Raw genomic sequence first — 17,658 nt, 5'->3', positions numbered from 1 at the left:
AATTCTGGATTGTCCCAATAAAACTGCATTTGTCTCGGAGCGGTTACGTAACAAATCGTAATATAATAATAATAATAATAATAATAATAATAATAATAATAATAATAATAATAATAATAATAATAATAATAATAATAAATATTATAAATAAATAGCATTAATAAATAGCAGTAATAACATTATTAGTATTAATGTTCTGTACTTATTATTGTGACTTATACATAATATTGTTATTAATGTATTATTATTATCATCATTATTAATACATAATAATTGTATTAGTTTATTATTATTATTATAATTATAATTATTATTATTATTATTATTATTATTATTATTATTATTATTATTATTATTATTATTATTTGTATTAATATTCACAATTTAATAAGTAAATATCATAATATTTACTTATTATTACATTGAGCTCAATAATAATAATCATTATTTCTTCTTCTATTTATTTTTACTGAATATCCAGCTAAATGATCCAGTGACAAAACAAAGCATATCCTACATTTGTGCTTGGAAACAAGTATATCTTTTGTTTACATGCTTAATGTCACCATAAAATCTGAAATATTTCTTGTGCATTTTATGTCATAATGTCTCTTTGACTTAAGTTCTTCACAATCCTAAAAAGTTCTGTTCATTTTCAGTTTGAAATGGGATTTCAGATCCTAATGTTTTTCCATGCTTTTTCAAACCAATGTCTTTGGTTTAAAATTCACTTCAGATCTGTTCTACATTAATATGAAACGGTTTCACGATTCGACCTCCCATGACCACAAATTGGTCCAAAACATCCGTGTCTAGCACATTAATCTCAGCCACCTCTTTCCATTCGCACAGATGTAATAAAAGACTGAAACAGCCAATTGAGAGGCTTTAAAGGTTAAAGGCTGCGTCTGCCCTGTTGCTTAAGCTCTGGCTATTACAGTTCATTCTATCAGCAGATACATTATGAGATCATTGCAAACTGGGTCAGACTGAAATATTGCAGTCCTGAGATGCTGTGGTTGTTTTAAGAATGAGCGTTATTTATTTTCAAGGACATCGCATGGAGTCGTAGGACATGCACATCACACATACAGTCATCGTTCATGATGGACGCTCAGAGATTACGCTCTGAAAAATGTGTTTGCTCTCCGGATCCCATTACGCATTCAGTCCCTGTTGTAGTTAAGGCTGATAAAAGCATTTGTGCCTCTCCGTGTGCTAAGCATGCTTGAAAAACAATTAGCCCATGTAAAGAGTCAGTCTGCCATTTCTCACCCCATTAAGTTCAGCCCAGTGGTTTAATTCAAAGCGTAAAGATGCGCCAGGACCCGTCCCGTGCGTGTCCATCAGAGCAAACCACCAGAGCTGAGAAGAGAGAGAGCGATGACGAGGAAAAGAGGACAGAAGAGCGAGAGGACGATAGCTTGAAAGACGAGGTGTTTTCACTCTGCTTTCTCAATGCCTCAGAAAATGAAGAACATGTGTGTTCATGCGGATGTAATATGAATGTAATAATACCTCTCTAACGGATCGTGTTGCCTATGTTTGAGGTCCTGTTTTATAAGGCAAAAAATGAAAACATATTTTGCAGGCATCCATCCATCCATCCATTTTTCCATCCATCCATTTGTCCATCCATCCATTTATCCATCCATCCATCCATCCATCCATTCATCCATCCCTTCATCCATCCATCCATCCATCCATTTATCCATCCCTTCATCCATCCATCCATCCATTTATCCATCCATCCATTTATCCATCCCTTCATCCATCCATCCATCCATTTATCCATCCATCCAACCATCCATCCATCCATCCATTTATCCATCCCTTCATCCATCCATCCATCCATCCATTTATCCATCCCTTCATCCATCCATCCATCCATTTATCCATCCATCCAACCATCCATCCATCCATTCATCCATCCATCCATTTATCCATCCATCCAACCATCCACCCATCCACCCATCCATTCATCCATTCATCCATCCATCCATTTATCCATCCAACCATCCATTTATCCATCGATCCATTCATCCATCCACCCATCCATCCATTCATCTATCCATCCATCCATTCATCCATTTATCCATCCATCCAACCATCCATCCATTCACCCATCCATTCATCCATCCATCCATACATCCATTTATCTATCCATCCAACCATCCATTCATCCATCAATCCATCCATTTATCCATCCATCCATCCATCCATTCATCCATCCATCCAACCAACCATCCATCCATCCATTCTCATTCATCCATTTATCCATTCATTCATCCATTCATCCATTCATCCATCCATTTATCCATCCATCCATTTATCCATCCATCCATTTATCCATCCATCCATCCATTCATCCATCCATCTATTTATCCATCCATCCATTTATCCATCCATTCACTCATGCATTCATCCATCCATCCATTTATCCATCTACCCAACCATCCACCCATCCATCCATTCATCCATCCATTTATCCATCCATCCATCCATTTATCCATCCATCCATTCACCCATTTATCCATCCATCCATCCATTTATCCATCCATCCATTCACCCATTTATCCATTCATCCATCAATGTATCCATCCATCCATTCATTTATCCATCCATCCATCCATCTATTTATCCATCCATCCATCCATCCATTTATCCATCCATCCATCCATCCATTAATGCATACATTCACACATTCATCCATTCATCCATCCATTTATCCATCCATCCATCCATGTATCCATCCATCCATTCATTTATCAATCCATCCATCCATGCATTCATCCATTCATACATTCATCCATTCATACATTCATACATTCATCCATCCATTTATCCATCCATCCATCCATTTATCCATCCATCCATCCATTTATCCATCCATCCATCCATTCATTCATACATTCATACATTCATACATTCATCCATCCATTTATCCATCCATCCATCCATCCATCCATTTATCCATCCATCCATCCATCCATTTATCCATCCATCCATTTATCCATCCATCCATCCATCCATCCATTCATTCATCCATTCATACATTCATCCATTCATCCATTCATCCATCCATATATCCATCCATCCATCCATTTATCCATCCATCCATTCATTTATCCATCCATCCATCCATTTATCCATCCATCCATTCATCCATTCATCCATCCATCCATCCATCTATTTATCCATCCATCAATTTATTCATCCATCCATCCATCCATTCATCCATCCATTTATCCATCCATCCATCCATGTATCCATCCATCCATTCATTTATCCATCCATCCATCCATCCATGCATTCATCCATTCATACATTCATACATTCATACATTCATCCATCCATTTATCCATCCATCCATCCATTTATCCATCCATCCATCCATTTATCCATCCATCCATCCATTCTTTCATACATTCATACATTCATCCATCCATTTATCCATCCATCCATCCATTTATCCATCCATCCATCCATCCATTTATCCATCCATCCATCCATTTATCCATCCATCCATCCATCCATTCATTCATCCATTCATTCATTCATACATTCATCCATCCATATATCCATCCATCCATCCATTTATCCATCCATCCATTCATTTATCCATCCATCCATCCATCCATTTATCCATCCATCCATCCATCCATTCATCCATTCATCCATTCATCCATTCATCCATTCATCCATTCATCCATCCATCCATCCATCTATTTATCCATCCATCAATTTATTCATCCATCCATCATCCATCCATTCATCCATCCATTTATCCATCATCCATCCATCCATCCATCCATTTATCCATGCATCCATCCATCCATCCATTGATCCATGCATCCATCCATCCTCTCAATACAACATCCTCATCCTCCCTGCTGGAGAAAATGTGTCTTCATACGGTACAATGAATGCAATAATACCTCACTAACGGATTGTGTATGTTTGAGGTCCTGTTTAATAAGGCAAAAAATGAAAACATATTTTGCAAGCATATTTTTATAAGCACTCAAGTAAAATAAGACTTCAGAAAACAAACCCTGAAATCTCTGCGAAAGGATTGCATCACATCACAAGCCAACAAACTTCACTGTGAATATAATATAAGGGTGATGTCAAAAATGACATTCTGTTGACTATAAGTAACATTGCACCTGCATGTCTACTAACTCTCATTACACTGTTAGTAGAGGATTAGTAGTCTGGTAGAGTTAGAATAAGTTGACATGTAGTTGCAGAGTAACTTATAGTCAGGAGAAAGTCTGTTCGAGGACCATCAATATAAAGCATTAGCAGATATTAATCAGACAGTCTACTAATACTGTAATGAGACTTTTCTGACACATTGGTGCACCATTACTTTTAGTCAACAGAATATTCAAAAGGGACCATCAAAATGAAGAGTTACCATTTATTCACCTTCATGTTGTTTCAAAGCCAAAGTTCAATGATCGGTGGCTATGAAGCTCGAAATAGAACAAAAACATAATAAAAGTGGCATAAAACGAGTCCATACTTCAATACAAGTTACACTTAATCAACCGATCCATCTATCTATCTATCTATCTATCTATCTATCTATCTATCTATCTATCTATCTATCTATCTATCTATCTATCTATCTATCTATCTATCTATCTATCTATCTATCTATCTATCTATCTATCTAAGGAGGGACAGATTCTTTTGAACTCAACACTGACAGATACTCTCGATTAAGCTTCATTTGTCAAACTGAAGCCATTGAACATTTATAATAAAGTGCATGAGTCATATGGACCACTTACAGTATGTGTTTGCTGTTTTTAGTGCTTTTTGTTTCTTTAAAATGTGTTATACTGAATAAAACAAAATGCCTACAGGCTAAGAATTGACATGAGAGTGAGTAAATGGTGGGAGAAGTTTCATTTTTAGGTGAACTATTCCTATAAGTCAAGTGAAAATCTTTGCCTTTGTGTTCAGAAAGCCTCTAATGGCCACTAGAGATGGAGGACCCGGTGCGAGCCCAAGTGGGAGCTAATCCATGGCTTTTACCAGCATGATGAGGCGGTCAATACCACCCCGAACAAGTCTGGAGACGCTGTAATGAAGCTGGCAGCTCACAGTGTTTCGTAGCTGCGGGCTTGTTTGCTGTTGGCCTTCAGTTATCACACCAAAAAGCCTTTTGAAGGTTTTTTTTGAAGTAGAGGCGTTGTTGATATCTTATAATCGTCATGTTATCACACAGGGCTGACGCTAGCGTTATCCAGCGCAACGTTGTCAGGCCTCTCTGAAGACTGACTCGTTCCTAAGGTGACACTCGTTAATTTAAGAAATTAATTTGAGCAAAGGAAATGAGGTCAAGAGAAAATGGAAATGGGTCTTTGAGAGAGGGTAAAGACGGAGCCGGGGTTTGGCTGCTGGTTTCTCTTCCAGGGTTGTGTTTCCCAAAAGCATCGTTAGCCAACTATGGTCGCAAGTCCCGTCGTTATCATCAGTTCAACGAGTCGTGTTTCCCGAAACCATCGCAAACTTCGACAGATCTCAGACTGTGTTTAGAAGCAGAGTTTCTAGTTTGCATGACATGTGGACTCAATAAATCATTATCTTGAGCAAAATAAGCAAGCTGACATTAATTATAATCTGTATCTTTTATTTAGAATACATACAAATGTCATTTACGTCTTTTAGTTTGTCAAGAGATTTAAAGTGTCGTTTTTGAAGAGTGTTCTAGTAAGAATAAAGCAAAAAAAAATATATTATGCCATGTTCATAATTTATAGCAAAACATCTCGCATTAATTCGATCTCAAACAGATTCATTAAAAGAAGTTATCACTCCAACACCTGCGTGACATCATTAACCAACGTGGTTGAACGAACAATTTGCAACGACACAGTTTCGGGAAACAGTCGTGACTAGCTAGCTGATTTCTTCAACGATGGATCGCACTACAGTAGTGAAGCAGCGAGTTACTGTACGGGCCGGTGTGAGAGACGGATGGTTCACAGGTCCCGGATTCACCAAAGCCTCCACATAATCTCCAGCAAATTGAGTCTCCAGCTGCGGGACGGGATGGAGGCGCAGCTTTGGATCAAAGAGGGAATCGATGCACTGACCAGCCAACGAGAAAAAAGGAGAAAGGTCAATTTTTTTAAAGCAAGTAACAGGTTATCTGAGTTTGCATTTGTTTTTTTTTTGTTTTTGTTTTTTTTATCATATTTGATACATAAGATTTTTATGCCTCAAATAGTATAATAATAGTGAAAATATGGGGGAAACAACACCTCAGTTTTGTTCAGAGGCCCAAACTGAGTAAAAATATGCAATTTGGTGCAGATGCTGATATTTATATGGACAAAAATAAATCAAATTCCGATGCTTATAATGTAAAAAAATGAGATCTGTATCACAGTGCTGCAGATACTTACATAAAATGCATATAAATATCAATATCCTCCAATAATATGTCTTAGTAGATGATATTGAAATGCTTAGTTTTATGATCAAAGCTCTGTAGTTTTAAAACATATAATACAATACAATGATGATTAAGAGATAAACAAATAAACCTTCATCAAAATCCTGATGACCATATTTGATACTCACAATTTTTCTAAAAAAATGATGTATGGCTAATCAAGTAAACCTGAGTTGCTTCAGTCCAGTAAGTGTTCATCTTGAAATTTTACTAACAATATACAAGTTATACAGTAAGTCAGTAAAAAATTCAAAGCAAAAAGACACGTGAAGCATAACTATACTAAAAGAAAACAGAACGCATGGAGTAGATTGTGTGTGACAGGTTTATCAGCAAATGTTTGATCATGTTTATCATTTAGAGGTCTTAGAAATATGCAAATCAATTGATACAGTAAGCATTATAAGTTTAAATCGCTTTAATTTCTCAAAATATCTAAATATACATGGACTTCATCTTCTCAGGTTTCTCCTCAATTAACAGGGCTGTAAATGTGAGAGGACTGAGTTCAGGCGCTGCATTTCAAGGGTCGGCGGCGTTCAAGTTCAAACTGGTTAACATTTTTTGGGAAATCAAAAGTATTTCTGTCCTTTATCCACTTATATATGATAGGTTGATGCAGATAGCAGAAAATAGACAGTTTGTGTCTTGAATATGTCAACTAGAAGATTAGTCAGAGCCCAAGTCACCCGCAGATGCTGCCCACAATTTACTGTGAAAAGACATGTAAAACATGCTTATTAGTAATGGTTATATCATTTCAACTATGTTTAAACATATTTAATTGAGCACAGATCTGAACTTAAAGGCTTGTTATTGATCAGTGCTTTGAGATTGGTCTCTTTAAAAACATATTATTGCTGAAGTGAACTCACAAAATTAAAGTGTAAAAATTATAGAAGTTTAGGTTTACTGTAAAGGAAATGTGCTGAACTAAACAATTTTTATTTCATACAAAATATATATTTTACAATAAATTTGGCCTCAAACTTGCTAAAACTGAGCTGCTTTTTTCAGTGAGGTTTTAACTAGCTGTTTTCCATTGTCCAATTTAAAAATTTCATGGATGAATTTTGGACGTGTAAGCTTTCGAAATGGTACCTAATTTATGATGATTACTAAAAGATGCAATAAAGAAGCGTGCCAAGTTAACAGCGCTTCTACTCATGGGCGGCGCTAAGGGGATAAGGTCGATTCTAAGGGCCCACGCACTTTTGGGGCCTCCAGAGATCGACTTTATTAGTAGTAAAAGTACTAGTAGTAATGTAAAAGGGGGCCCAACCTCATATTCTTTCATAGGGCCCACAATTGCTCCGGCACCCCTGCTTCTGGTGAAGAATGTGCAGCGAAGCGGACAGCGTCTAAGACGGAGTAAACAGTCTTTGATTCGGGGTTAAATCCCCCCGTGCTGAGAGAGGCTCCGTCACACACTCGCTCTGTCTGTCGTGGGACTGAGACTTTATCCTCATCACTTGCTACTATCTCTCCTACCATCACTCATCTCTCTCTTTTCCACCCTCTCCATCTCCATCTATCTAATGCTGTGTGTGTGTGTGTGTGTGTGTGTGTGTGTGTGTGTGTGTGTGTGTGTGTGTGTGTGTGTGTGTGTGTGTGTGTGTGTGTGAGTGTGTCTGTTTTCAGATGTTCTGCCCCGCTGGAATAGAATAGCATTTTTCTGGACTCGAGATGTGCCTCATGTGGTCACATCTAAATTCACAGCTTTTATTGAAGCCCAAAAGCCCAGCCTGAAGCCCGGGTGGAGAGAGCACCGCAAATAACTCATAGATATCACCATACTTCCACAGCTCATTGATCACATTTGGAATTGCAAACATTTATTTTGTATTACAGGTTTTCTAAAATGCTATGTTTGAGTATGGAAATTAGGCAACATCTAAGTAAACATTCATTAATGTCCAGAGCAGAAATCTGAAGCTTAAGTAAAGACAGGTTCAAAATGTGTAATATTAGATATGGTTATGGTTAGGGTTAATTGTGCATAATTTACTGTTATTACTAGAGTAAGTACATGTACTAACGTGTAACTATGTCACCTTAAAATAAAGTGTTACCCAAAACTCTTGTTTCATTTTGTTTTACAAAGAGGATTTTGGATTTCTTTTTTTTATCACTCCATAAATACTGAAAATACTGTTAACAGTCAGAAAACAAACACATTTCCACCATGTTTTTAGGGATAAAATGCACTATAAATCAGGCAATGGTATAATGGTATATAGTCTCACGGAGACTTCAGATGCCCCAACGCCTGTGAAGAGACGACTCAAAGCCGGCGATATGTTATGCCATAAATTACTACTTGATTAACTAACTGTATTTTTCTATGTACATTTCCGAAATGCACTTTCTGTAAAGCTGCTTTGAGACAATGTGTATTGTGAAAAGCGCAATACAAATAAATTTGAATTGAATTGAATTGAATTATATGAACAAACCTTCAGAATATAGATATAAATAAAACTGTAAAGTTTGGTGTTTGTAAAACTGCTGAAGTGGAGATTACTGACTTGTATACGCAAACAGATAAAGTGCAAAAAATAAACAGATAAAACTGTATTTTGGATGCTTTAGTTCCACAACTCTGAAACAACACAGTACGAAAAGCCAAATAGCCCAAAATCTCTAAATTCACCAGCGCATGAAAAAAACATGTTCCTGAAGGTCACAACCACTTTTTCACATTTTGCAGAGTTTTGTTCTGCTGCAACTTTACATTATCTACATCAACATAAGAGTAAACATAAAATCAAAACTCGATTTACCTTATCTTCATCAAAACACACTACCTTCAACTATCAAAAAATAATAACTTGTGATGTCTCTGAACTGACTTTCCTTTCCAGCTGACATCAGAAATCCTGCTTCATACGTCAACTTTTCACAATCCAATCAATTCCGGATGGATAAAATCAAATCCTGTCCTAATCTTTTCTCGTTGAATATAAGCGTTGAGAACAGCGTTTCATTTTGACTTTAACCGCTGACATGCTGTTACTGTAAAGGCCACTTTTCAACGGTACAAGCTTTGTGTGGTATTGAAAAGAAATGAGCCTGCGGCACAGTCTGATGTTATTTGATCAGAGCTGCTTCAGTGAAGTCACTTTATAACTCCTTTGGCTTGATTGTGCCTTAAAAGTGCAAGATCTCTAAAAGCATCCACATGACTGTTGCATCATGGGAACCGATATGTGATGGATATATGAAACATAATCATGTTCGAAGGAATCGTTCAACCGAAAACTCAAATTCTGCCATCATTTAATCACACTTATGTTGATCCAAACTCATACAATTTTGAATAATCCACCAGCCAGTTTCTTTCAAGCAATTACAATAATGATGATGGGAGATTTCAACCATCGAAAAGGGCAAATGGGTAGTTCAAAAGTTTGGGGTCGGTACGATTTTATAAGTTTATTTTCTGCATTTATTTAATCAGATATATTGTAGGACAGTTACATTTTGAAATAGTATTACAATGTAAAATAGCTGTTCTCTATGTGAATATATTGTAAAATGTAATTTATTCCTGGGATCAAAGCTGAATTTTCAGCATCATTACTCCAGTCTTCAGTGTCACATGATCCTTCAGAAATCATGCACGCACACACACACACACACACGCACGCACGCACGCACGCACGCACGCACGCACGCACACACACACACACACACACACACACAACCATTCAGAATATATGGTGTTTTTGCCTAATTTTTGAGAATAAAAAAAAAATACATTCTTGAAAATCTGCTTTTGTGTTTCAAAGAAGAAAGAACATTAAACGACTCAAGTGTGAATGGATGATGACAGAATGTCCATTTGGGAGCATATGATTCCTTTAATGAGTTGTCTCATTATTATTTTAGCGAGGACATTAAAACAGACCAAGCGTTTTGGTATGAAATCTCGACTGTCAGGAAGCCATGTTTGCTGTTGCATCACGGCTCTGCTTCTGTGTGATAAACCAGTCTCTCAAATTACTGAGCTCAGGCAGAGACACTTAACCAAGCGTTAGACACTGCTCTGGAGCAAAGATAAGTACTCTTTGTCCAAATGACACTCGTCCCTCTCATTACATGCTGTGAGACACAGTCTCCTCTTCGTATTGTGTCTTTCTGTCTCTGTCTACTTACTCTCGCTCTCTTTTGCTCTTCCCTAGAAAGAATTCTCACTCTCTTCTGACACTTAATTTCAAGCACGTATTTTAGCTCGTGTGGGCCTTTACCCGGAACCGTAATGGGAATGTTTATGTTATCGGTGGTTTTAAATGTTGTGCTCCGTTCCATAGAGAATTCAGACGGGAATCGGTTTGCTGAGGGCAGAGCCATGAATCGACTCATTAATGAAATATATTGATCATCAAATTCAGTGCAACTACTAGCGGACTCCAGTGGGAGAGTTGTCTGTTTCAGTAAGCATGATAATGCAACGATTAAACAAAGCCCAATAAAAGCTACTGCATGTGATCTTATAACAATATTATGAATAATATAATGTGCTTTATGCATATATATGTTTAATCCAAATTAAATTACAGTAGGGCAATTGCACGAGTCCCTTTGGAGCAGCGATGGGTTAAGTGTTTTGCTGGAGAACACAATGGCGGTAGGGCAGAAACAGGGTCTGTATTTAATGGATCAACTCTAAGTGGGATCAAACCTGCCGCTTTACAGTTAAAAGCCTTCAGCAAACTGTATGAGGATACCGGTAATTGCTAAAATTTACAAAGGTAAGCATCAGAATTGGCATTCTTATTGAAAGTGAGTGTGTATGAGTGGAAACCAAGTGGAGTATGAATGCAAAAAAAAAACAAAAAAACACACACACACACACACACAAAAAAACAACACACTCACAAGCGTGCACACACTGCATTAATAAAAAAAAATATTGCAATAAGTTTCACTTTGTTAACATTAGAACCACCAACATTTTAACTGGATTTATTAATCAGACAGTTTGTCAATATACAATTATTCATAGTTAATGTTCATTCATTATGCATGAATGTTCATTCATTTAACTTGAAATGTAAAGAATTATTATGCTGTAAAACTAATGTGTTCAATTGTTATCTTGATGTTAACACACACATATATTTATATTTATATATAAAGCGTTTGACCGACACACTGTCGAAATCAATTAATGTCTAAATTTATTCAGTTCATAAAGTCATAATCTGCCGACCCTCATGTCGATCCAGACTCGCATTACCTTTTTATCAAAGTTATTAGCTATTATCAAAATGTCAAATGGTGATCACTAGCTGTCAAGTTTGTCTCTAATTTAAGTTCAGTTGTAATTTAACAATTTTTAATTCATACTCCCTCCAAAAAAACAAAAAACAAAAAACAAAAAACAAAAAACCTAGTATGATTTCACTGCCCATGGTAAAGGCTTGTCTTTATTTTCAATTAAACCCATCAAAGAATTGCCTAAACCAGTCTTTTCGTTTGCACTACGTCTCCTACTTGAAGATCGGAGGAAAAGAACGACAGCATTTCCCTCAGCGTTTGTTTGCAAGGATGATATTAGCCTGCGGCGGTTAGCATTAATTAAAAAGTGCGGCAGCAAAAGCTTGAGGGGTTGAATTTGAGTTTGAGTGAATGGGAGGAGATGTGAAAAGATTTCAGACTCGTGTTTGAGATGCTAAACTCCTGCAGAATGACAGAACTGATGACTAATTCAGAGCTGTTTGTGCTGTTTTATGTAAGTTACTGGTATAGTTACATAAGTCTTTCCATCTCAGCACAAACTTGCAGCACTTTGAAGTCAAACAGGGTTAAAGGGTACAAACACACGCACACTCGAGCTCACACACACATATGCTCTCAAACACCAGGAGCAGTAGTTCTCTGTGGCCTATGAGGGGTAGAGATGGATTAACTGTAACGCTTTTGATCTAACGCTCCCAAACGGGAAGAAAAGCAAATGTTTCTACAAACAAAACTACTTGCTGATGTGTCAATACAACAAACACACACAGTAGGGACTTTCCATTGACTTCTACTGTTTTTACACAGAGCTTGTGATATTTTCTAAGCTAAATCTCATGGAAACCTTTTTATATTTTAATAGTTTGATTAAGATATTATTTGGTATGTTTACTAAGCCTTTTCCTCTTAATGGCCGTTGACTAGCCTCACAATGTATGTGACCTCAGCTTTTAGTGTCCTTATGGGAACAATCAGTCCTTACAATGTAGTCTCTCTCTCTCTCACACACACACACACACACACACACACACACACACACACACACACACACACACACACACACACACACACACACACACACACACACACACACACACTCACACACTCACACACACACACACACACACACACACTCACACACACACACTCAGGCAGAGTCTGCAGTCTCATTATGCGCGATGTGACCCCATTATTGTGCATCCCTGAAGTATCATTCAGCATTGAGTGTCATCCATCAGGCAGTCCTCTAAAACAGCCACAAGAATTAAAGATTTTATCCAACATTCACCATCTACACATCTTCCCCTGGACTGATCATCAATACTCCTTACCGTAAACCTCTACAGACATCCCATATACTCAAACACACACACTCTCTCCCGTCAGCTTTTAAACATTTGACTTTATTTTTAGCCTGATCCATATGTAGTGTGGGCGCAGAGCCGTTTACGGGCTACTCCGAGTCCTGGTGTTTATAAATAGCCGGAGCGAGCATTATTCCCACATCATCAATCACATTCGGGAGCGAGGGAGAGACTCGAGGGTGTAGTTGTGCTGTAGTCTGGGCTTCATAAGCGGGACGGGCTAATCTGGAGGGGAACAGATGCCGGTGCCTCCGAAGATGAGGGATGATTCAGGAAGGGCGAATTTTTAACTGGTGTACAAGCCTGGAAATATTCAAAGTCCATATGGAGCAAGAGAGAAACGAGTCTCATGAATTCATTATTTTCTCTCATACATGCACAATTCTCATCGCTTTCATTTCTAAACAAATTATTACCCATTTCTTTTCCAAGTGCATTTCTCACACACACACAATTCTATTCAGCTGAAATGTGACATTGACGCAGACACACACTTGTCTTTTTTTCTATGCCGTCAGCTCGCTCCTAAACACTGAGAGAGGAACACACACACACACACACACACACACAGGAATCTTTTCATCTTGTAACCATGGCAGTTGGTAGAATACAGTAGGAATCCAGCCCGATAACAAAGTGCTTACATAACTATTGCATTGCCAAGCCCGACTCCTACCTTGCACACCTCTTTCCCTTTTTCTTCTGCCTCTCACTTATGCGTTCACTTTCTATTTTCCAGCATGATCACTTTGTGATTCATTCACTTTCCATCATTAGGCATTGCAACGGATCCCCAACATGAGTCACGTCATTGTCACGGGAAAAGTGCACTACTGTATCTTCTGGATAAAGCAGCTACACATCTCTCTTTCATTCCCAAATTCTCCTTTGGTTTTTAGTACAATGAAATTGGTAAATCGATGCGTACGGCCGTCTGTCGGAAGCTAGTGATTATAGTTTATAAAGTTTCTAATATGGATATTTGTCTTACACAAATGTATTGCTTCGCTTCAGAAGGCCTTTATTACTTTATAATCGCTTTGGTTTTCAGTGCAATGAAGCTACGTTTACGCCGTACTCTTTCAACCTGGAAAGCATAGATTATTTATCACTGCAACTGTGGCATTGCAAAGTGTCATGTCATTGTCATGGCAAAAGGCAATCTACTGTATCTTATAGATAAAGCAGCTACACATCTCTCTTTCATTCCCAAATTCTCAGGTTAAGGCTTTGATTATCAGTGTAATGAAATTAGCTCAACATACAACCGAAATGTGTAGCGATCCTTACCTCCCGCAGTTCATGTGCATCTACTGTATTTTCTAGATAAAGTAGCTAAAGCCCTCTCTTTCATTCCCAAATTCTCAGGTTAAGACTTTGGTTTTCATTGCAATGAGGCAACATTTACGCTGTACTCCTTCAACCTGGAAAGCATTGAATATTCATCACTTTAAATGTTCCATTATCTGGCATTGCAAAGGATCCCGGATATGTGTCACGTCATTGTCATGGGAAAAGGCAATCTACTCTATCTTCTAGATAAAGCAGCTACACACTCTCTTTCATTCCCAAATTCTCAGGTTAAGGCTTTGGTTTTCATTGCAATGAGGCTGCTGGAAAGCCTTGATTATTGATCTCCTCTTCAGGACAATACTAGAATCTCCTCGTCTCCCTCAATAGTAGAACCGAAATGAGATGAAATGAGTAGCGATCCTTACCTCCCGCAGTTCGTGTGCCACATCTTTCAGCTCTTTGAGGATTCCTTCCAGCTGCTCGATCACCATCTTCATGTGGCTGCGGATCTGTTCTCTCTGACTGCGGGTCTCAGAGGGTTCCCGGGCTTGAGCTCCGCTCTGGGACATCCTTCACAGGCTTCTCACGGGCCGGGGAACGGAGCGCTGAGGGCAGGGCCGAGCCGAGCCACGATCCATGTCTGGGGCCTCCGGGAGCCGCAGTGCTACTGATCCGATCTGGGGCTCGGGACACACGGGAAGGGTTCAACATCTTAAATACGCCTGGGCAGCCGAGAGACCTCGCTGGGTCTGGGGTCAAGCCTCCTCTTGAGGTGTACAATGGGACATCTCGGGGTTCGGGAGACTGACACGGATGGAACGGGAGATGCTGGAATCATTGAAGGATGCTATATCCGAGAAATACACACTCCAGGGGGAAGAAACAAAATCTGGTTCATTTCATTGTAGCTTGTGTGGAAGAGTCCTTATGGGTAATTCTGGTGTCTTTGACGCAGAATTCTTCTTTTCCATGAAGACATGCTTGTATTCAGCAACTGGATCCACGGCAAATTCATAAAATCCAATTTAGGAAGAAAAAGGAAACTCCCAAAGTTGCATTTTTTTTTTCAGAGAATGATTGAAGTGGTTTTTTAAAAAAACAATAAAAAAAAAAAACAATAAGGTGTTGTCTTTTTTTACTTGGGTTTGAAGTAAAAAAGTCAAACCAAAAGATGAAATATTCCAACCTTCATTTTCCTTTAACTGGATCTGGAATAAAAGGAGAGAGAGAGAGAGAGAGAGAGAGAGAGAGAGAGAGAGAGAGAGAGAGAGAGAGAGAGAGAGAGAGAGAGAGAGAGAGAGAGAGAGATGTTAGTTCAGTCAGAAACAGACAGTGTTCTTCTATATTATGTGTGTACATACGTATGTTTGTCCTTGCGCATTTGTGTAAGTCTGAAACGATAAACCAAGGCAACCGACTTAATGCTGTCAGAGCGGTCAGCAAAATTATAACTACACTTACAAATAAGCAAATAAGTGTTGTGATGATGTTTCACGCGTAATCCCCCACAGGGTGTCAGACGAAACGGTGCATCCTTTGCTCCGGGTCAGAGAAGCATTTCTCACACATTTCCTTAAATGGAGACGAATCACAATCTTTCAGGCTCGTTTTGAATAGCGCTTTGTTCTTCAAAAAAAAATAAAAATCATCAAAAGAGGTAAATTCCATGTCTTTTTGCTCCAGGAGGATTGGAAGGGAAAGAAATAGGACAACTTGACCCTTCAAAACCTCTGCTGCTGACAAAATTGGCAGGAGGCAATTTTTCACAACACCTGGAAAGACAGGAAGGAGAGCAAATTCTCTGTGTATCTGGTAATGTCTCTCTCCCTGTCATTTTTTATTTCCCTCTCCCCCACTTTCTATTCTTTCAGACACACATCTTGATTTTCTCTTCTAACCGTGCTCAAGCTTCAATTTACTACACAAAATCAATTACAAACAGCAAAGAGAGACCAAGAAGAACAGATACAAATGAACACGCTCACCAAATTGAATCGCACCAGCCCCAGTGGAAATACTCTTCATAACACAGCGTTCTCTCTCACTCCTTCCCGTTCCCGATTCTCCGCTGGTCAGTGATGTGCAGGTTTGCCTTTCCTTCCTCCTGAGAAGGAACAGCAGGAACACAGTTTTCGGATCGGCTGGGATCGGATCATGCTGTCGGTTTTGTTGCCACGTCAGTCACCATCAACTGCCTGTCTCCCTCCCACTTCTCTCTCCCTTTCCCACACACAATCCCACTCTTTTATGTCTTTTCTTTCACTTGTGCGTCCAGCCACACTCGCCCACCGTCAGGAGGAGGGTTTGTTCAGATCTGTCCTTCAGTGGGAGGAGGAGGAGGAGGAGGAGGAGGAGGAGGAAATATTGGCCCCGGTTCCTCTCTCTTCTGGAGCCCTGGCTTCTTCAATCCTGCGTGGAATCCTGGAACTCCTCGGATGTGCTTGTTGCCGCGGCGACCACTAGATTCCGTCTCGCATTCTGTCTCCCCGGTGATGCTGACACCTCCTGTCGCCGTGACGATGGAGGGATGCTGCCTTTGCCTCCGATTTGAAACCCTGTGGATTAGCATGCACTCTGGTCCCCTCTCTCTCTCTCTCTCTCTCTCTCTCTCTCTTTCTCCCTCTCTCTCTCTCTCTCTCTCTCTCTGTCCCTCCTGCCAGATGGAGGGAGAAAGAGGCTGGAGTTTATGGACAGGCTTTGGCTGCTAGTGGAGACGGCTCTCTCACTGCCTCTGAAGGGGGGGGGGGGGGGGTTGAGAGGAGGGACCGGTTTAAAGAGACAGTAGCGAGATTCACACTGTAATTCTATCTCTTCGTCTGTATATGCATAGCCCTCCATTTTATTTATGGGTGCCTATAACCCTTAACTCTCCTAGTGTGTGTTATACATCCCTTTTTACAAAGTACAAATGATCTGTACATTTATGTTTGTCATTAAAATATCATCATCTAACATCAGGGCTGTTTTAACCCAATTTTGGGTCAAATATGGACAAACCCAAAAGTTGGGTTGAAAATGCAATTAGAAAGATTAACCCAATGGCTGGGTTTGTAAATATTTGACCCAAATTTAGGTTGAAACAACCCAGCATTTTTTAATTTTTTTGAGAGATAATAAACTTGTTTGCGGTTTTGAATATATTTTTCTAGTTTGTATAAAGCACAAATCTGGGAGGGTTTCTGTAGTTGTATGTTCTTTCACCACTCACAGGCACCATCAAATTGATAAAATGATGCTGAGTAAAATATTGCCTTTTGTATCTTCCTCTTTGATCAATAAAAC

General features: G+C 38.9%; 1 protein-coding gene across 5 annotated transcripts in view; it reads right to left on the bottom strand.

Moving 5' to 3' along the window:
* The window catches only part of insyn1 (inhibitory synaptic factor 1), a 93,003-nt gene extending 75,980 nt beyond the window's left edge, over positions 1 to 17,023 (bottom strand). The window contains exons 1-3 of one of the 5 annotated variants that reach the window (XM_077235563.1): positions 16,362 to 17,023; positions 15,846 to 16,148; positions 14,802 to 15,584 (exon numbers count right to left, since the gene is read on the bottom strand). In XM_077235563.1, the coding sequence (XP_077091678.1) occupies positions 14,802 to 14,945 (144 nt within the window). In that variant the 5' untranslated portion in view covers positions 14,946 to 15,584; positions 15,846 to 16,148; positions 16,362 to 17,023. Of the gene's footprint in view, positions 1 to 14,373; positions 14,386 to 14,801; positions 15,585 to 15,845 lie in introns of those variants that run through there. The other 4 variants (XM_077235564.1, XM_077235565.1, XM_077235562.1 and 1 more) reach the window with 4 other exon arrangements.
* Between the last annotated feature and the right edge of the window lie 635 nt (positions 17,024 to 17,658).

The sequence above is a fragment of the Siphateles boraxobius genome, unplaced genomic scaffold (assembly GCF_051911475.1).
Source record: "Siphateles boraxobius isolate OS27281-9 unplaced genomic scaffold, OSU_SipBor_1 198, whole genome shotgun sequence".
NCBI lineage: Eukaryota > Metazoa > Chordata > Actinopteri > Cypriniformes > Leuciscidae > Siphateles > Siphateles boraxobius.
This window is presented reverse-complemented; position numbering and strand designations above follow the sequence as displayed.